Source organism: Engraulis encrasicolus, chromosome 4, assembly GCF_034702125.1.
Source record: "Engraulis encrasicolus isolate BLACKSEA-1 chromosome 4, IST_EnEncr_1.0, whole genome shotgun sequence".
Taxonomy (NCBI): Eukaryota; Metazoa; Chordata; class Actinopteri; order Clupeiformes; family Engraulidae; genus Engraulis; species Engraulis encrasicolus.
The window spans coordinates 2,932,501-2,955,000 of record NC_085860.1 but is presented as its reverse complement, the minus strand read 5'-3'; the positions used below and the strand labels follow the sequence as shown (position 1 = coordinate 2,955,000).

At 41.1% G+C, this 22,500-nt stretch overlaps 1 protein-coding gene across 1 annotated transcript in view; it reads right to left on the bottom strand.

Moving 5' to 3' along the window:
* zgc:113516 (uncharacterized protein LOC541449 homolog) overlaps positions 1-12,906 on the bottom strand; it is a 20,227-nt gene extending 7,321 nt beyond the window's left edge. The window contains exons 1-6 of the mRNA XM_063196530.1: positions 12,640-12,906; positions 10,229-10,491; positions 4,679-4,816; positions 488-636; positions 104-187; positions 1-15 (exon numbers count right to left, since the gene is read on the bottom strand). The exon at positions 1-15 is cut by the window's left edge and continues 146 nt beyond it. Of these exons, the coding sequence (XP_063052600.1) occupies positions 1-15; positions 104-187; positions 488-636; positions 4,679-4,816; positions 10,229-10,491; positions 12,640-12,786 (796 nt within the window). The 5' untranslated portion in view covers positions 12,787-12,906. The remainder of the gene's footprint in view (positions 16-103; positions 188-487; positions 637-4,678; positions 4,817-10,228; positions 10,492-12,639) is intronic.
* Between the last annotated feature and the right edge of the window lie 9,594 nt (positions 12,907-22,500).

The window sequence follows — 22,500 nt, the reverse complement described above, 5'->3', positions numbered from 1 at the left end:
CAATCTCACCCACACCTGCAACATGCAGTAGTCCTTACAAACCAACATCATTTGTGCTCACCATTTATATGCAGTTTATACTGTATGTGTATTTGTTGCCTACCTGCAAATTCGTTGAAGTGATTGGCAATGTCAAAGGCCTGATAGTTGAAATCGGCATACTCATAATCTATGAAGCTCACAGAGCCTGAAAGAGGAAAGTTGCCAACAGCTATGGTCAGTATGGGCTCAGTGATATTGGAAATACAAATCACTGACAGAGTCACTTCTTATTTTTTTGGTATGGTCCTGGTGGTACAGCAATCTGATGTCAAAATGATTCAAATATGGCACTATGGTAATATCTTTCTAAGTGCTAGGTGCAAAAGCAGTCATTCTGTTCTGAAATGTACTTTTGAGAAATGGTTTGAACCCAGCAGCACAGAACATCCATATTTACTCGCAGTCTCTCACTTTCAGTACCAGTTTCTCTGCCTTATCGACCCACCTTTTCTGTCATCGTAGACAATATTCTTTGTCAGGAGGTCGTTGTGACACAGCACTATTGGGGAGTACACGTGAGCGAGACGCCTTTTTAACTCTGTCATCTCACTCTGCAGAGCATCCACGCTGGCAGCTTCCGGCAGGCACATGGAACTGAGAGAGAGGGTGGATTGTCAGGTAACCAAGGTGACCATGCACACACACAATTTTACAGGACACAAGGATCATAATATAAAAAATACTTTACTATGCTATAGAGAGTGTGTGCGTGTGTGTGCGTGTGCGTGCGCGCGCGCGTGTGTGTGTGTGCGAGGCAAGCATGCATCTGTTATTTTTGGGCAAACCATTGTTTGTGAGAGGATAAACAACAGAACAGGCAGTGACGGATTTGGAGATAATCAAATAATGAAATAATCACACACTCTCATCATTAAGTAAGCACATTTTTACAGATTTCCTATAAACCTAGGCGTTCCTTAATTATACACCTTCACTCCTAAAGTACTTCTAGGTGTTTATGTTAAATGGGTTAAAAATATGTTTGCAAGAGGAAACAGAAGAGCTTCAAAATTCATCCTGAGACTCCCACATCAGATGTGGAAGCTGCTCCTCTCCCACGTGCGTCAGAGAAAAAAAAAACACCTGTAAGTACTTCACAAATATTGTGGCAATTCTAATGATTTTCATGCATCTTTTTGGTTCGAGGGGGGAAAAGTGGTGTCTTTTAAACACTCCTACCTATTTATGCCCAGGGACAAACAGTTGTCATAGCTTTGTACACAGGCGTCTATGTAATTTAGAGCTGCTTGTGGAGGACGGCACAATAAAATGAAAACGAAACAGGTTTCCTGTTTACAGAAGACCAAGGCTTTCTCATGTAGTCCTGCATGCACAGACAAACATTACTCCAATGTGTCCCTCTTTAAGACGGAGGAGAATCACGGAGGATGCATTGCACTCCTTTGCCTACAATTATACTTGAAACAGGAATCCAAATAAGTTAGAGAAACTGACATACAGACACAGGCACAAACGTGTTGACATACACACAGACACACACAGACACACACAGACACACACGCACGCACGTGCACACACACGCACACGCACACGCACACACACACTTTCTAACTGCTGGATGGACTAGCTCTCTTTTTTCAGGACCATCTACGGGTCTATTCATCGACACTCCTGACTAAGTGCACAGCCCCTGCCTGAATCTCTCTCTCCCTCCCCTGCTTTTCCAGAGTCAAGTCGATTCTGAATAGCGCTTTTCTTGTTCTTATTCTCAAAAGCAAACAGAAGTTCACCATCTTGTGGACCACCACCTTTCCACCAACTGCATGGAGAGAGCAAGCAAACACAGCCCCCTTTATGTCCATACATTTTAAAAAAAGTTTATCTTCCTTACAAAAATGTCTCGAATATTACTTTTTAATGAGTGCTCGTTAAAAGCATGTGCTCATAAATGCACAATGGTAGAGCGGGATAAAAACAGATTATTTGTGCGGCTCAATTGAGTTTCCGTAAGATGACTTTGTTAATTTCATACACCATGTCACATAATTGCCATTGGTAGGTAAGTAGCCTCTGTCTATTCATGGCATCCATGCATACAGCAGAGTAGGCCTACCTAAAGAGAACTGCTTCTGGTGTAATGTGTATGTTGAATACAGCAATCAAAACCAAATAATGATTCACCCATTGTGTGAAATCATACAAAATGATCACTGTAAGGTTAAGTTTGAAACATGGCATTGTTGGTGACATGAAGATGTCCTTTTGAAAGCTTATTTTACAATACTAATTTCTGCCATATCCATCCATCCACGAGCTGTGCAATAAATGGAAAAGGTTATTCTGTAGTCATTGACAAAAGACACTTTCATAAACGTTTCTGATGCTGACTCCATTTCTCCCCACAGTAGTTGTGTCTCCTTGTGTCTGAAAAACAATGACTTTATAATGAAACAACAGCCAAAAACAAAGATGGATTCCACATATCTTGAGACGCCTAAAGAGGATGAAATGAAAGCAGCGGGAGCATTTCTTTAGCAGCTCCCTCCGCAGCTGTGACGCTTGCACGGCTGACCCAGCAGGGGAGCCGTTTTTATTCTCCTTGTCAGCAGGTGCGGCCTTGTCCAACTACATATACACACAACACACATGCAGATGTTCACTTCTTCACAGCATTTCTTTCTTTCATTAATTAATTTATTTTTTTAGTTGTATTAAGACTTTTAGACACTCACTGACAAATATGGTTTTATGTCGCTCACGAGGATGAACAAGTTTAATTTAAAGAGCAGGGGTCTATGCGTGGTGCTTGCACTACAGCCCATTGCCATCTGTTGGAGAAAACAATGCACTGCAGCTGAATCTCAGCTGGAAATACAGGATGGCTTGATGAGCGAGTTTACACTCTGATCTTCGGACGGACAAGTAAGGACCTAGTGATGGGTAACCTGGTTTCAGATTCACAAGAAGAAAAGTGAGATGTCCAAAGTGCAAAATTCCAACACATCAGTGCCAATTCAAACATTTGAACCTTTAAACTTTGAAGTTCTCAGTGTAGGCTACATTTCCATGCAAACTAGTATGCCCTCATCTCCTTTGCAATATGGTAAAGGAAGACCAAGAAAATGCTGTATGCCCTGAAGATTTTCCTTCATGCAGTCGAAGGAGCTTCTTCCTGACCCTTTGTTTGTGTCCTGTTGCCATGATAAGGGGTGATCTTCAATCAACTTCACCTCTAGAGATGCAGAGGTTCATTAATGCTTTTGTGGGTCAAACATTTTTTTGCGTTCAGGCGTCGGGTCGCGCAATGGCATTTAAATTGCCCATAAATTAATTAATAATTGGTGGTTAATATGCTGCAATAAATATGCTTGTTAGATAGTGCACCTAAAACAAAGAAACCAAAAAGAAAACATAGTGGCACTGGTTGTTGTTGTGCTACTACTGAAACGTCACTAACAATTGTATAGCTATTGATGTAGCTCCCCATCATCATCATCATCATCATCATCATTTTCTTCTTCTTCTTCTTCTTCTTCTTCTTCTTCTTCTTCTTCTTCTTCTTCTTCTTCTTCTTCAGGACAGAACTGAATGAAAGCTCCACAAAGGAAGTCCAGTCGCTTGCAACTTTGCTCCTTTGACCACTAGACCAAGTAAATAGTCTCCATCTGAGACACAGAGGGACAAAAAGCAGATGTTGCACTTTACTCCTCCAGTTTGTCTGCCTGGGCTTCCGACACAAAGCGGCTAAAGTAAACAGTTGTAAATGTTTGACCGATAAGCCACCACAAGCCCAGGAAGTTAGTTAATGCCCCAGTGCCTTTGTAGTGTCCCCTAGCACACACACATACACATACAGTACACACACACACACATAGACGCACCATCAAATCTGGCACAATAACGTCTCTGCGTGACAGCAGACACAGTCACCATTAGAGTGGCTACTCATTGTCTCAAGCACAATCTGTTTGAAATGAGAAAAGTTAACTATGATCTGTCTGTATGTCTGTCTGTCTGTCTGTTGTTTTGACCACTGGCCTAAATACATATAGTAGTTTTGACTGTTTGTCTGTCTCGCATTTGGTCTTAATATGTCTGCTATTAGCTGTTTTTTTTAATGTTCTCTGTTGTTTTGAACTTGGACTAGAATGATATTGTCCAGCATAATGCTGTGCCGACCTATCTAAACACTATTTGTTAAAATTTCTCTGTAAGATGTATGACCCAAGGGCTGTTCAGAGCTTACAACATTCTGAATTGTAAAAAAAACCCACACATCTTGATTGTTTCTGAAATACAAAGGTAGATTTTTTTAATGAAGTTGGGCCTACTGTATGGGTCACAGTTTTTTTTTAAAGACTCAACTACATCATGACAACATTGATATGACATTGCAGAGAGCCCTAAGTAAAAGATTACTGTAAGACGTGGTCATTACAATTTTGGTGACAGTAGGGTTACAGTATGACATCGGCTCTGCACAAGGGTCAGATCATCTTTGGAAGGCAAGGCAAGGGAAGGCAGGTTTATTGTACATTTCATACGCAATTCAATGTGTTTCTCAAAAAAGTAAAAAGAAAGGAAGCAATAAACAATATCACTTGTTCGCAAGTGCTATTTTCCTTTGGGACAGTATCATTATTATGTGTGTGTGATGATATAGGCTTCGGCTCACCTCACTATTGGCACCTCACTCTCAGAATCCTGAACGAGATGGAGGAACTGAGACATTTTGGTCCAGAGAACAGGCTGTGGGGGAGAGCCCGCCTTTGGCTTGATAGTGTGGATCTTTGCCAACTCTTCAGCAATTAGTCTGCATTTAACAAAACAGATTCAAAGACATGTAGTGTGTCATAAACAGAAAATTGCACAAGACAATGTTAAGAACTGAAACACAGACAGCATGCATTATATCTGCTTTTTCTGAGATTATGCTGAGATTATGAGACTTGTGATTTAGTGTATCCTATCGTTGACCTCTAGAAAACATGCTGAAACACCACCTCTCTCTCCTACTCTCTCTCTCTCTCCTACTCTCTCTCTCTCTCTCTCTCTCTCTCTCTCTCTCTCTCTCTCTCTCTCTCTCTCTCTCTCTCTCTCTCTGCGGATGCTGCTGTGTCTGATGCATAACATGGACACTTCCTCCTTACATGGACCCAAAACCAAAGAGATTGTCTGAGGAGTGGAGTGGCCTCGCTCTCTCATCTATTACGTGACCCCTGCTTAAAAAACAAGGCCTTTTTCTTCCTGAGAATGCAGTCTTGGTATGGCTCTGTTCTCTATCAGACCCCCGTTGTTCTCAGTGTCTACAAATAGACAAAAAAGGGCACAGAGTGCAGCCATGAGTCTTTGCACAGAGATGGCTGGCAGTTCCCATGATCCAGATGATCCACGGGGTCCTCCTCCCCTCACTTCGCTTGGATGCCTGCCTGCCACAGATTTTGGGTCGGGACCAATGAATGGTCCTTAAAATGGACCTGTCAGTTATAACTTCGGGTCTCGTTTTACAATATCCGAATAGTTTTATTAAATTAGCTCTACACATCCCCATACGATGGATCTAAATGCCGTAATGCACTGTGGCAAAAATATTTTTACAATGACAATATGCTAAAAATAAGACCAGTGGTTCAAGTCAAAGTGCTCAGTACCCTTTAGTGTGTTTTTTGTTTATATTTACGTTTTGTTTTCCATTGAACATGTGGAAGATAAGCAGGCACGTGCACAGCATAGTTGCCCACGGTGCCCGAGCAACGGCCCTTTTGCCCACATTGGCTGATATTGCCCTTCCAAGGGAGGGGAAAATAATATGGCAATTATAATTTCATATTTCAATATCATTTGATTTCTTTATAATTCATAATTTTGATTGAAGTTTTGTACAATAAAGACTTAAGTCAGTCATACAAATTCATCAGACCCGTCGAGAATGGGCACGAGCGATGTGAAGTAGGCCTACGCAACAACTCCGGTGGGGAGGGAGAAGGCACGCGACAGGCGCTTGAGCGCCTATAAGAGACACAAAAGATTTTGAAGATGCCTGGGTGTCGGCTAGAGCCCTACACACAGTCTACATATTAGGGAACAAAATATGCTCACAATCAACCTCTCTAATACAATGTTGAGTTAAGAACTTTTAGTTATCATACATCTGACAGCCAGCCAGCGCCACGTTTAGGTAGCAAAAAAACCCAACAGCCAGCTGTAGATATGCCTCGGAAAAATAGGCTAAGATTTCATGTTTCAATTGACTTGCTTTGCAATTCGTATTTTTGATTGAAGCTTCCTAAATTAGGTTTTCAAATTCAGATTCACCTGCACCTCGAGAGATAGGCAAAGGGAGGGGCAGCATGCGCGTTGCGGGGGGCACGCGCAGCTCTACATGGGAGGGTGGCGGGAGCAAGCATGCATGCGACCAGGGCAGAGACGCAAAATATGTCAAAGATGTCGTGGGGGTAACACTTTACAATAATGGTACATGAATAATAACGGAATAATATTGGAAGTAATGTATGATTCATGGTGAATTAACACATAATTAATGTATGCAGTGATGTTTAATCTATTATTAGTCAATGAGGAGTCACTATTGTAGTCATGATGACTCACCATTAAGTAATTGTGGTACAACCAAGGGTAATTAATGGTGTGAATTACAAGTGTTAATATATCATATATTAACACTGCTGATGAAAATCCTGATATATTGATCCAATCATACATGAATTCAACCTTAATTAATGATGTGTGCGTAATAATGGAATAATGTTGTAAGTAATGTCATCAGAGACTCGAGTCCTGTGACTCCGAATTGAGTGTGACGAGTCAGGGGTGTGAAGACCAATCTTTTGTGTTTTGTTTGCGTCCAGTTTTTAATAGCCTATCTCTGTGGTTCTCAACCTTTTTTTAAGGAAACGCCCACTGGACCTCATCGTAAGCCTCCCAACGCCCCCTTGACCTGATCATAAGCCTGCCAATGCCCCCCTTAGTATTAAAAAATAAAATGGACTAAGCCCCGCCCCCCTCTCACCTGGATCCTTCTCAACGCCCCCCTATAGAGCTCTCCAACACCCCCTGGGGGGCTGTACCGCCCCCGTTGAGAAACGCTAGCCTATCTAAATAAATTTAGACCTGCATGGATAGAGCAATATTATGTTTTCAAATTATCCACAGTGGTGATGCTGACATTACTTACAACATTATCCCATTATTACTCATGCATCATTAATTAAGGTCGGATTCATGTATGATTCGATCGATATATCAGGATTTTCATCAGCAGTGTTAATATATGATATATTAACACTTGTAATTCACACCATTAATTACCCTTGGTTGTACCACAATTACTTAATGGTGAGGCATCATGACTACGATAGTGACTCCTCATTGACTAATAATAGATTAAACATCACTGCCTACATAAATTATGTGTTAATTCACCATGAATCATACATTACTTCCAACATTATTCCATTACAATTAATGTACCATTATTGTAAAGTGTTACCGTCGTGGGAGTAGAGCGACTGCCCTGACGGCCTGAGGTGAGCTGGAAACATAGCAGACTACACAGTATTAAACTACATGATCACAATTAATGTAGGCCTATCTTAAAGCCGATCTCGAGTTTAGGACGTTTAGTGATCCGGCTGACAGCCGGTGTGCCACGTTCAGATATTGGGAAAAAACAACAGCCAGCTAGCTTGCAGTCAACGTTTTACATGGCTCAGGTTGTTTTGTGGAAGGGTAACCCAACTAAGAAACATGCAGATGACATGTTGTTTTATCAAGCAAGAGAGAACTTAAGGGGGTAGGCTAGCTAAAGGAAGCACATCTCTGCAGAGTTGGCTGCGAAAAAAATGAACAGGTGCAGGTGAGGCAGAGAATCTTTTTCAGGATTGTAGAGGTTTGATCTTGGTGAGACCGCTAGGAAAGTGCTTTTTCTTACGCTGATATATTCTCCGACCCAAAGATACTGTTTCCACTGTCAATGTCCATGTAATTGAAATAAATCCACTCCACATGATAACTGACGTTTACTGTTCTTCTCAAGACATAGGCCTACAAAATGTGCATGAACTAACTAAAATATCTGTAATGAAAATAAAAAGTTATAAAGTCTGCGAGAAGCTCGGAGCTTCAGAGCAACAGATAAGAACTGTTCGCTCCCACGCCACGGTTCTTTTGCGATCTGAAATGCCGGCTCGTCAATTCTTAAAGCGACAGTACACACTTTTAATATAGGCTACAAAAGACCCAACACATGTCCTAAACCGGTGAATTCTTATTGTTTTAGCTTTCCTATATAATATTCATCATTTTAATCATGGAATATGCCTATTAATGAAATTTCTAATTCAAATTAAATGATCTTTTTAACCATTTTTAAACTATTTCTATTTTTTATAACTTAAAGTCTACTTTGGCTGCTACAAGGATTATAAAGATGACAGTGGGTTAATTGATTAAAGGATAACTGCGGTATTTTCAACATTACGCCTCATTTCCGAGTTGTCTGCAATGTTCTAGAACTCCCCTCACCGTTTTTTTGATGTTTACTGCTGTCTCGGGTATTTGCCAAATTTTGATTAATCCCAACCTGCTTCAGAACGGCAAGTCGCCTGCATGTCCGACCACGTCCTTAAAAACACCAAAAACGTACATTTTCAAAAAATATCAACTCACCGGAGTAGTTACTGGTCTTCACTGGTAATCCATATCAAATTTTGTTGCGAAAAGATGCTTCTGTCGTGTTTAATTTGACATGTTGTAAATCCCATTGAGTTCTATTGAAGACTGGATGCTCGTTGATATTACTCCGCCACCGAAACCGGAAAGAGGACATGCTGTAGTTGTAGTTTGTAGTACAGATACGAATACAAAAACAATAAAATAAATAATACTAAGAAATTTACAAAGAATATATAATCTGCTCCTCCAACTTTCCAACACAGTCTCTCTCTGGTGTACCGATTACTGACTGCCTAGTTTCTCTATTTATTTACTTGCTCAAGGACAATGAACAATCGACATCAATGGCGCCATCAAGTGGTGTGGCGTGTAGCACATCAGATTCAACTGCTAAGTGGAAGTTTATCCACGGCTGTGTGAAGGCTAAGAAAATAGTTCGTGCATGAACGACCTGCCAAATAAAACATGACAGAAGCATCTTTTCGCAACAAAATTTGATATGGATGACCAGTGAAGACCAGTAACCACTCCGGTGAGTTGATCTTTTTTTAAATGTACGTTTTTGGTGCTTTTAAGGACGTGGTCGGACATGCAGGCGACTTGCCGTTCTGAAGCAGGTTGGGATGAATCAAAATTTGGCAAATACCCGAGACAGCAGTAAACATCAAAAAAACGGTGAGGGGAGTTCTAGAACATTGCAGACAACTCGGAAATGAGGCTTAATGTTGAAAATACCGCAGTTATCCTTTAAGCATCCTCATATTTAGCCTATTCATTTACTCATCATTTCATTTCATTTAAGATGAGGATGACTCAGAGCCACAGACCTCTGCACATAGGGCAGGTAGGCATAAGACTGATCATCTCTGTGACTGATACAGGTTTAAAAACTATCAAGGCTTTTTCTCATAATTTCATTTAATTTAGGGGCAGCCACATACCACACATGAGGAAATGTGGATCAGGAGACATTTAGGGCAGATGGGCATAAGGCTGATCATCTCTGATATGATTAATAGATAGGCCTACATGTTTAAAAACTAGCATGTTATATGGTACGCATATTCAGGATACTATACAATAAAATAATATTAATAAGTATGACAATAATATACTACTACTACTACTAAAAATAATAATACCCATGGTGCAGTTTCCTAAAAATTCTGAAGGCCGCTCATTGTTGATGGGTTTTTGTTTTTTTTTTGTTTTTGTTTTTTTTTGGGGGGGGGGGGGTTGCCCTTTCTTCAGGTTAGAGCAACTGCCCTTTGAGATTCCTGTGCACGTCCCTGAAGATAAGGGTTGGGGTTAGAAGGGGGCATAGCTGTTCTGGGCCCAGAGAGAGAGAGGGCACCCAGAGATAGGTCCTCATTACATTGTATTGACTGGGTGGGGACTGGGGAGGCATTTCAAATGGCCTTTTCCCCAGCCCGAACAAAAAAATACCCATGTCTCTGGTTTAGCCCACATGGCGGTCTTTAAAAAAAATAATTGGCCAATACAACAAATGACACCAACAAAAACAGGCTACCTGTAAATGTGCGGCTGTGCTAGCAGAGAATCCTCCAGCACCGCCCCTTGCATGAACTCGTAACAGATGCCGTTCTCGAAGCTACAGTAGAGTTTGGGCCCGCAGCCGTGCTGGTGAAACGTCTGGAACATCTCCATCTCCTTGCGGCGATCCAGGAAGAGGTCCGTCATGTTGCCGTACACTCGCACCAGCACCACGTCTCCCGACCACAAGCAGCCCGTGTAGCAAGCCATCAGCTGGTTGGTGATACCTTCTGTGAACACCTGCACACAACACGCAGCAAAAAGGAAACGGTCTCTCAACGAAACTCCACTATGCACAATTTGTTGTTTCATTTGTGTTTGAGGAATGTCTTGTTTTTCCTCATTTATTAGTTGTTTATTAAAAACAAATTTGACATTATTATGCCTGGGTCTGACTGTGTGATTGGTTACTTTTGAAGCACTGATGGTTAGACTATAAATTATGAAATAAGCAAGTGACGGTAGCCCTATTCCAGATTATTATTATTATTATTATTATTATTATTATTATTATTATTATTATTATTATTATTATTATTATTATTATTAATATCAACAATAATAATAATAATAATAATAACAATAATGATGATAATAATAATAATAATAATAATAATAATAATAATAATAATAATAATAAAATAAAAAATAAAAATGATGTATTGTGAAACTTTATAAATACATGTAAGGACAAAGCTACAAAAGGGCCTTAGTCTGCACTAAAGGGTTACTTTTTTCATTTTTGATGCTACTATAGTCTTTATTTGTGTATTTGAGGTTCTTAACAAGATCAGTGTGTGATATTTGTTTCATTTTACTGCCTCCTTGTTTTTTTTCTCCTGTCCACAGACACCTCTGCTCTGTGCGTCCCATTGTGAGAGTTGAAAAACCACAGTGTCATCATACACTGAGAATGGGCTAGTGCAAACATGGCCATTTGACCTGCTGATAAGTTATTTATGAATGAATTTCTTGAAGCTCTTGAAAACAAACACACTGCAGCAGTAGGAGAATTTGTGATCAAACCACATACTCCTTTGTCATCAGACTCGGAGTCAACAGTGTCAGGAGTTCAAGAGAATCAAACTCACTGCATATAGCGGGTCTACCGCATGCACACACACACACACGCGCGCGCGTGCGCACGTGCCCGAACGCATGCACACACGCACGCACGCATGCGAACACGCACACACGCACTCACACACACACACAGACACACACAGACACACACACACACACACACACACACACACACACACACACACACACACACACACACACACACACACACACACACACAAAACCAGGCAGGCATGCGGTACATGTATGCATCCACATGCACCCCCCCACACACATTCTCTCTCTCTCTCTCCCTCTCTCTCTCTCTTTCTTTCTCTCTCTCTCTCTGTCTCTCTCTCTCCTTCTCTCGCTCTTTCTCTCTCACTCTCTCACACACACACACACACACACACACACACACACACACACACACACACACACACACACACACACACACAGGCAGGGCATGTACGTTTGCACACACATGCACTGCACACACACACACCACAGTATACTGTAGCCTGTTAGGTTGGTTTTAGTGATCAGCAGAAAATGTCTATTTATTTTGTCTGTGATGATTCCCAAGCTTAATGTTTGCACCCCATCGTATGTGTTTTTAACCGGGTTTGTTTGATCAGCCACACTAGAGATAGTGTGCCCAGCTATTTCATACTCAACACTCAAGCTCAGATCTGAACCATACACATACCCAAGCGCAAAATCATTTATATTTCACGACTCCGTGATTGACAATTCATATTACTGTTGGCATTATTGATACCATTAATGCATCGTTTCTCCTTCCAAACAACACACTGCCTTGAATTCCTCTGTTGTGGAAGTTGTCCATTTCATATTTTTAGGTCTAGGGTTAGCCTAAAGGGCATTGTCTAAATATGTACAAAGACCTGTTCTTCACATACCGAAACACACTACCCAAATGTCTACATTTCAAACAAACCGTTGCAATACCAAAACATGTAGTTGGGGATCATTAGCACGAATTGCATTTCGTCGTCAATATGCATATTTGTTGCACAAAATAATGCTTGATGCAAAAAAACTCTAAGGCCAGCTACACAAGCTAAACAGACATATGCCACCATGACTGTGCATTTTCCCACAAACTACTGGAAGTCCCACCAGCAGACAGGGTGCAACAGCGTATGCCTACACAGTAGATCAAAACGGATTGCAGTGTTAATTCAAATCTTAGAGTGTCTTTTCACATCGTCTTGTGTGTATTTGGTCTCAGAGTACTCTGAAGGTGTTACATTAACTGCATATGTTCTGTGCATATGTACTGTGTGGGTGCAGTGCACTTGCCTTCATCTTGACGTCTCCTGTCCTCCACTGAGGCCTGAGGGACTTGAGCAGCTCCAGGATGCCCTCCTGAGGAGCCTCCTCCTGCACGCTTATCTTCAGGTGAGGAAGCCCATTGGCCTCCACCACCGTGGAAACAGCACTCTCCATTACGGAGTCGTTGACTGCTTCGTTTTTGTTTTGGGGTCTGTTTTTAAAAGGCTATGATACTGGTCGGACAGGTTGAGTCGTGGCTAGCTAGAGTGCCTCGATCCTGCTGTCAAGGTTTGACAGCTTATCAAAGTGCAATGTTCCTTTGGGCATCTGTAGTGCAGAAGCATGTGTGACCCAAGATTACATATTAACCTCATGTTCACAGCACAGGGACACGAGCCCCTCTGTGGGACATGAGTCCTACACTCTCTTACCAGGCACCATGTGTGATGCATGCTCTTCTTCATACCTGGTCGAGTTTGACTATGGATGACTAACGATTAAGGTGTGACGAAGCTAGATTGTAGCCTATTGTTTGAAGAAAGTGCTCTGTCATACTGTTCTTTCTTTCAAACACAATTCGCACAATCCATGTTAATCCATAATATCCTATCCATATTCATAAGATATTCTGTGATGTAATTGAGCTGGGTACAATTGTTTTTTTTAATTACTATTGAAAATAACAATGCTAGTTCTGTATGATGTATTCACAGGGCACTTTACACTAAAAGCATTGTAAACTGAATAACAAGCGTATAGAAATGACGGAATTTGTATTGGTCCACTTCGGTTGTCACAATTTCATCATTGTATGATAAGATGATAACAGATTCTGGGGAAAGAAATCTCATTCAGTTTCAGGAATGAAAAATATGGTAGGCCTATAATGCCATGCCATTCTCATTTGAAAGGAGAGGAAATGTGTAACTTTCCACAATGGACAATCTCACGTTCTATCATGTGCATTTTGTCTGAAAATGTTACACTAGTAGACCCATTTATCAAAAAAAAATCACAAGCGATTTTATTTTTATGTCAGTCGTGGCACTATTTCAATGGGGTCCGTTTTTCCTGCCTGTAATGCCAACAATCAGCTTTCATTACCCGGGGACAAGTGAATGGTTGGCTTTCTCTCCCCCCTTTGAGTTGGTCAAATATTTTCTATGGCGCCCAATGACTGGCCAAGACAAACAGGGGGCGTCAGACATGGCAGGGCGGACGTCCAATTTGTCTGTCAGAGCTGGCTAAGGTAAGGTGAGGTAAGGTAAGGTAATCACAACTGAAGCCAAAGGAAAGTGCTGCTGTATGCATTTCTTTATTCGCTGTGTCTTAGAAAGGCCCTTTGTGGGGCCTAATGGCATTGTAGTGTTTCTACAACAAAGACCTGTTTCCATATACACCGGTAACTATGAAGATAGTTACTTTAAAGATATTTGCCAATGATATAACACGTTTCTCATGAACATCAAAAAGCAGAAGGCATGGTGTCTGTACAAACCCTAACTCCATAGAAGTTGGGACGCAAGGTTAATTGTGAATAATAACAAAATACTGCCATTTTCAAAATGTCTGGGTCTGACATTAGTTGGAGAACGGTACAAAGAAAATATATCAGCCATCAAAACTGACCAAAATTATTGTTTTGGGGGATATTCATGAATATGTAAATCCAACGCGTCTCAAAAGAGTTGGGACGGGGACAGTAAAATGCAGCAAATGCCGAGGAAGACTAAAAACAAAACAAAGGACAACACTTAACAGTTAATAGCATTAACCGATGAGATAATTTTATATAAAAACAGTGTTGATTCCTATCTTGGACATGAGTTCAACAGCTTAAATGGTAGGTGTATTCCTTGTCATGTTTTGCAATGTTTTCCTATCTGTAGTGCTTACACTGTGGCAGGTCTTGACCAAAAGCCAGCCATTTTATGTCCTGCTGGTCCTTATGTTGTAGTTAAACTGTTAAAACATAGTAGAGAATGCAATTTGTCCTTACTATGTGGCACTATGTGGTCCTTATGTTGGAGTTAAACTGTTAAAACATAGTAGAGAATGCAATTTGTCCTTGCTATGTGACACTCAACTTGTACATCAGTACAATTCATTTTGAAATGCAGTTATCAAATTAGAAATGAGTACATATGTCCCCTAAAACAGTATTTTTTCTCGGTTTTAACATGTGATATGTTGTCTTTTCACTATTCTCTATCTAAGGCATGTATTGAATGTTTTGAAAATGATAGCATTTTGATTTTATTCTCAGTTTACCAAACGTCCCAACTTCACCGGAGTTGGGGTTTGTACATTCCAAACAAATCTGGGGTGCGTTTCTGGAACGTTAGCATCTTTCTACAGATGTACTTTAAACGTATCTTCTTACTTCAAGGCGAAATACGTGTTTTTCTCGAAACCTTACCAGTCCCACAGTAAGCCCAAAGTAGTGTCGCTACTTTCCTGAGTCCACACCGCTACTTACTTTCTTGTCATTGCAGTGCGTGACCAAAGAAGCAACAAGAGACAAGCATGAATAGCCCTTTTGATTGGATGACAACCACGTGTGTCTTACTGACTCATGATTCAGCTATTTCCTCCTAAATTCAGTGCGTGAAGTAGAAAGCAATAGTGTACAACCACCACCAGCACATTTGATTGGATGTCACTGCTGACACCGTGACTCAGCTGTTTCCTCCACAACACACCTTGTAATTTCTTTGTGAAAAAACACGGCTGTGACATTACAATTTGACACCGTCTGCACCAATAATGCAGTATTATCTGCATACCGATTGGATTTCGTTTCATTCCGAGGTGTATTTTGTAAAATATTTGGATAATAAAGTAGTGGTTCCTCCCGGAAATTCACCTGTTAAAGTGTGAAAATCCTAAAAGAATTCAGTGCGAATTACATTACATAGCCTAGTGGTATTAACGCTGCATCCCAATGGGAAAACAGAAGCCACACTGCTTCAAATCCACATGGTTGTAGTGCCAAAAATTTGGAAATATCTGGCAGAAATAGATCATTTATTTTGTGCATTACCAACACACGTGCAGCCAAGGGAAAATGTGTTGCACTGTAGGGTCCAAAACACAATTTCACGAGTTGTTGTCAACATGCTGCACAGCGGATTCGAACCTGCGTGGCTCGCGTCTTCCCATTGATAGGCAAGCGTAAATACCACTAGGCTATAGGGCTGAGTACCGATCAGAATTTTTCGGTTTCGGTTCTGGTTCCAGAACCTACGTTTCAATGCCGGTTCCAGACGGTGCCATTTTCGGTTCCTAATTTATAAACACTGAACGAAATGTTTAAAAATCTTAAACGACCACAGAGCCTACCTCATTATCCAGTTGAAGTTCCCGGGAATTTATTTTAAATTGAGAACTACAATCTAAATCCAACCCTATCCATTTCGTGGGTGTGCATCTTTGCATCGGAGCATCAGGTCATAGTCATACAGTCGATGTTCATGGCAATCGCACAGATAATCGTGCGAATTTACCTGATTACAAACTGAACCAGCATGAAGTTTTGCATCAGCCCCAGACAACTTGAGCGGCAAAACAACAAGGAGAAACTCATATTTCATTTTTTACGCTGCACACGCTCCTTTTAAAACATGCCCTGTGTGAGGGGATTTTGGCCTCGCGCAGGGACTGTTAAATGGAAAAGCATGGTGTACTGTCTGACCTGTCACTGCCGTCCCGTTGACTGTCAGGATTTGGCCTGTTGAAACTTTTCCAACTTTTGTCTTAAAATCAGGCAATTTTGCAGTTTTTTGTAGCAAACAGGTATGCTGTTCTTGCAAACACTTTTAAAACAAGTAAGGTCGCCAAATTCCGCCCACTTCACTGATCACTTCACTGTGAACGTGATAATGTCACTATTTCAAATACTAGCCTATTTGATTATGCTATCGTATATTTTTGGATAGCGGCAACTGTGTAGATGAGGTAATGAGCAATATTAGCTACCATTGGTGGCCCTTTCTATCGTAATTTGGAGATAACGTCCAGCATGTCCAAAATCTAGTTTCAGCACAATTCGCCGGCGAAAGGCTCCCAATTCCGCCCGCTTGATTTCAGGTCACGATATTTCCGTTAGCCTACTGTTATTCCTTCATGCTGTTTTGCTTATTTCGTTCACACTTGTAGTCCTAAAGCGAAACAGGGAAGCAGCCAGGGCGAGTTTTTAGCCAGAATGTCGTCGTGAAATTAAAGTTCCACCTTCATGCTGCCGTTACGACACCCTTCACAATGCTGTTTATGGCCGTTTGACTCAGTTTTAAATGTCATCACCGTTTCAAATTGTAAGCATACAAACTCCGTATCATGTCAATATCCATTCCTGACTTAAACAGTGGATACATAATTAACTATCATCACTTATAAGTAGGCGGGCGGATTTGGGGAACGGGCGGAGGCGACTTGGCTATAGCTTGTTTGCATTGCAGTTCTTTGCATGGTCCGTAATTATAGGCTACCAAACGGAAAAAAAATATCCACATAGAAGAAATCAAGTCTTCAGTTTCAATAATCCACGTTACTGCGTTCCGTGGCACAAATGTAGGCTATGCCTACCATAACACACAAAGAAAGTCTCTCGCGGCCAAAAGTGACTGAGCTCACCTGATGCTTCTGATATGAGTTTACATTTTATTGACATGAAATTTAAACTTTGCAATGATTCACGTGTAATCCAAAAAGTCAGAGAATGCGCGCACCCACCACTAAAGGGAAAAGGTCCCCAACACTGATTGATGATTCATGGTGGATTGAACAGTGTTGCTGACTTTTACTTTCCTCATACGCCGATGTACTGCGTGAGAATGATGGAATGCTTCGTTTGCACACCTCTTGCTGTTTCTTGGCTCGCAGTGGCTGTGTCGAAGACAAAGTCTGAATTCTTTGCCGTCTACAAACGCTAGAAATAGGCTACTCTTCTCGGTAAACCTACACAAATTAAAGATGGGCTGATGGTAGTTTCTCTCGTAACAGCGTTAGTATCCATAGATGATTTGACGACCTGTTTAAAAGGGGGTTGTAGCCTGCCAGCAGTCTCTGCAAGCCCGAATGATCACAATTAATGTTACCAGATTTTTTTGCCAGAAGCGACTGCTGTTCTGACTGCGTTAACGTTCTGAGGTTATAAATGCGAAATGATAACTGGCGTGATGGACATCTAGGAACCGAAATGTGGAACCGACAGCCAAGGCACGTTTCGATGCCAAGTAGAACCTTAGCCTTTCATTCAATTCCATTAAGGAACCGAATTTCGGTACCCAGTCCTACTAGGCTATGAAATGAAATTTGCACAACTTGCATGTTGATAACTTGATAATTAAACCAGTGAATTTCCAGGAGTAACCAATACTTTCTAATCCAATATTTCATAAATTCCACATCGAAATGAGACGAAATTCAATCGGTATACAGCTAAAAGTATATTATTAGTGTGGGATTCATCAGATTCCAAGGATATGACAATTTATTTTTACGAAAAAATGACATGACATGAATTTGTGTTCTGAACACTCTCGCAGCTGTATCATGACTTTGTGTGCATGTCGATTGATTTTCAGTGCTTTGCACCACAGTATTAAAAGATATTGACACATTTGTGGTCAAATATGTACTACAAGTTTAGCTAATGGGTGGAGTCACACTCTGAAGTAGACTAGCACTGTGTGTTACTTGGGGTGGCTTAGGTGATGTCTGGACTCAATGGATCTACTCCAGCTGTACTTCAACTTCACATCAACTCCACTGTCGAGATACGTATAGGAGGCACCCCACTTTCAAAGTCCCCACTACTTCAAAGTGCGCATTACTCCAAACAGTAGTTTCTTCGAGTGCTAACGTTCGAGACACAGGAGTTAGCAACTTTTATAGTATCTACTCCACAACGTTGCTAGTCTTTTAGCAACTTCGCAATGGAGAAACGAAGCCCTGATTGGTTGACATTTTTTAGTTCAGAGAAATCCCTCTGAAAGTGATCCCAATGACATCCTTCAGCATGCTGTTGTCATTGTAGTTAATATGTGAACAGCACCATTCACTAGAGTTATGACGATTTAATAAAAAAGTTAAAGTTGTAGTTATCTTTAAAGTTATCTTTGTAGATCTGAACAGGCTTTCAGATTCAGCACTCTTTGTGAATTTGTGCTGTTTATGATGATTCTGGTCAGTGGCGGAAAAAAATAGCTGGAGAGTGCCAATGTTCTGTTGTGGTAAGTTCTGTGTGTTCTTATTAACAAGGCCAATGTCATTAATTCGTTATTTGAAGAGTCGTGTGAATCAGTTGGTTCTATGATTTTGGAGGGTATCAGACTAACACAGCTATCACACCTTTACTCCTTGCTTGATGTTTTTTCTTCTGCAATAAATGTATTATGGTTTTTCCATTATCTTACAAAGGGGTTATACATGTGATTTATTTGTGAATTTTGGCTTGTGAATTGGTTATATTGAGGCACTCATTACTGACAAATGAAAAAATAAATACTCATAAGTATATGACATACAATACAATACAGTTGCAGCTTTCCATTACATCTCATTTTATTCTCCACCATTCCCAATTAAGCCCCAGGCCTAGAAAAGAAGAGAAGAGGTGCAGAGACACGAGAGAGAATCAGTCACTGCTCTAATTGATGTGCGTTTCAGGCTTGTCATTAAATATGTAGGCCCCTGACCTTCACTCCTCTCTAGATCCTAATCATTTCATCCTCAAATGAAAAGAATGTCTGTTAGCAGTTGCCGTCTGGGCCGTAATTAGGCATTCACTTTCATCCCAGCAGTCACTCACTTGGTGGCTCCATGAGGGGAGAGATATTTATTATCAGACCTGTACTCCACACATTTGGAAAAGGATAGAGGAATATCAACATGAGCTGTGCTGCCTTTACATGTGTGCCAATCGAATCTCACATCCAAAGACTGGTTTCGGGTGCAGATTCAAAAAAGTTAATCCATAGGTAGTGAAGAAAAACGCACACCGATGAGGTCCTATTTAATCCATTTTATTTCGTGACGTTTCCGGTAACCCTGGCCCTTCCTCAGACACGGTGGCCCGAAACGTCACAAAATAAAATTAATGGAAGCTCATCGGTGTGCGGTTTTTCTTCACTGCCTTTACATGTGTGGTCATCCTTGTTGCAGCATGCATGCGTCTGAAGCAGTTCAGGCTTATCATTTGAAAGGGGTTAAAGTAGAATTGCCTGTTGACATGGTGCTCTGTCTGTGCGTTATCGACTGGATAACAGGGCCTGTTATGATCATTTAGCTTTATCTTTGTGTTATCTGGGCTATCTGTAATGACCCTGCACCAAGACAAGATCAATAACAGCAGAGGCGTCACACAAGACTGTAAAAACAGACCCTAAAAAGACCATATTAGAATTTCAAAACAGAAAACACATAATATTATTGATATATTTGATATATTGATATAGTTGTTATATTGACTCTGAAGAAGACGTGGCAACGACGAAACATTACCGCAGAAATACACCAGCGGCGATCTGAGCGAGTCGAGCGACGGAAGTAATTGACTTTGTATTGAGTCGAGAGACAAAAGCGATTCTGGAGACTAGAGCGATTTGCGCGACGAGCGCGACAATTTGAAGTTGAAATCTTTTCAACTTTCTATGACGCGGTTCGGCGACAAGCCGCGACAGCCAATGACTGTATAGAGGTCAGTGACCACAGCCAATGGGAATGCTTGAATGCTTTGCCTTCTGCCTGTACGGACATAATAGCCCCGTACGACTTTGTTGCGAGCGTCGATGTTGCAAAAGGCACGTGAGCGAGAACTTGTTGTCACGATGTGGGTGTTATTAAATACAGCGCATTTGCAGTCGGCCACAAATATGAACGAGACGATATTGCTCGCACCGGTTTGCTCTACTAACACACCACGTGTGAGGAGTGGGGGGACAGGCAGTGAGGAGGAGCTGAAGTGGGGACCTGCGCAAACTTGTGTAGAGGTGTGAGACAAGACCCATATACACACGTGAGTGAGTTGTTGACCAACCAGTTCATGGGCGCGTGACCTCGGAGGCAGTCCGCCGACGAGCGTTGAAGGGGATAAGCAACTGCAGAGGTTGCAAGATCTGACTGCAGCCGCATTCATCCCGCGATAGTTTTACACCATGTGACATGTCACCTCGTCAACGCAACGTCGACGAAATTTCGAAGTTTGACAGGAAATCTAACCGTCATGCAGCATTTTCATCCAGGATGCATTGCTGTCTAAATGCGCATATCTGCGTTGATGTCATGTCGAATGCTGCTACACTCTGTCGCTTGAATCGCGTCGCCGCTGGTGTATCTCTGCGGTTAGTCTTGTTGCCGAATAGCACAGTCAAATTTCCACATCTGAAGATGCTCCGGTGACTCTCTTCTTTGTCTGCAATTACTAGTCCTTTCCCGTGATGCACCAGATTGTGAAATACAGGAGCGCGGAGCATATCTCTATTTTCTATGATGCAATATTTGCTTTGCTGCAAAAGAAATGTTGAGGAATCGCATGAACAGTATTAGTGCTGTGTGGGCACAATTGCTTCAGTCCTTTTCCTTTTTTCTTGTGGGAAAGAGTCTAAAGTTGAGAATGTCATGATGTACAAAGGAACAGAGGAAGTGCATGTGATGATCATCTTAATAAAAAAAATACATACTCATGCCTCATTGTGATTAATGGTCCATGTTACCCTTTCTTCTTTGCTGTTCATTCATTTTCCTTTTAACATTGAAGCTTAGCATCAATGGATTCTTCGCTGACCATAAGCAGGCTCACACACAAGATATTGCAGGACAATCTCAGTGCTGTCATCATGATGTTGTAAAAGCATTCTTCAAAGTACATATAACACTGTGTCCAGTCTTTTAAGCAATACTTACTAGTACTTTTTTGGCCACCTTCAATAGGTGTCCACCTTCAATATAGGCCATAAGTGCAGGGGGAAATCCTCGTTTGTGTTCATAGTACAGCACCTTGGAGGACTTTATAAAATTTGAAGTGGCCCCTCGAATGAAAAAGGTTTCCCACCCCTGCCCTAAAGGTTGTGAGTGGCGTTGTTTCTCATAGAGATGGTTCAATCTACCAAAAGTGTGATATCATAATATCCAATAAGGGGGTGCAAAGTGCAAACATTCAAATGTCCCGTTCACCTTGTTATTAATAGGCTTACCACTGTAGAGACATTATTTCATCTGTTGACATTACTTAATCTGCTGTTACTAGAATAGGCCTACCAATGACCAAGTTGTAATGTATTAGTACTAATGGCGTAATGGTGAAGTACGACGGAAGTGGTCTTTTCAGTGACTATTCCAGTGTTCAATTGGCGGAACGACATAAATGAGGCAAAAATCATCCTTTTTTATACTAACTGTCCATGCATAGGTGTTGCGTTAAGGGCAGTTACAAAACAAGTGCAGGTGAAAGGCATAGAGACATATGCCCTCTTTGTCTGATTCTTGAGTGTACTATGGCCTTTACAAGTTAGATGTTAGATGGCAATCAGACAACCATGACAAGATGTGATAAGATAACGTCTAGGAATTCTGTTTTCAACATTCCACTCCTAACAGCTGCGTTTTATTTACAAGCGAAGTCGTCTAAAGTATAATCACACCTCTGTTTTTAATGGGATATTTATTTTGAAACTTTCCATTAATGGGTTGGGTTGTGTCATTGAAAAGTAATTCATTTATTGTTCTTAACTGAATGTGAAGTTTATTTGACTTGAGGAAAGTTGAAACTTTGCCACAGAAGAGAATAGACAACGCGGAGCTTGCTATCTCAGCGCTGGTTTCCAAATAACCCCCCCTCTCGTCGCCTTTTTCTAAGTGAGTTTCCACTCTTTGTTGTTTACGCTGAAT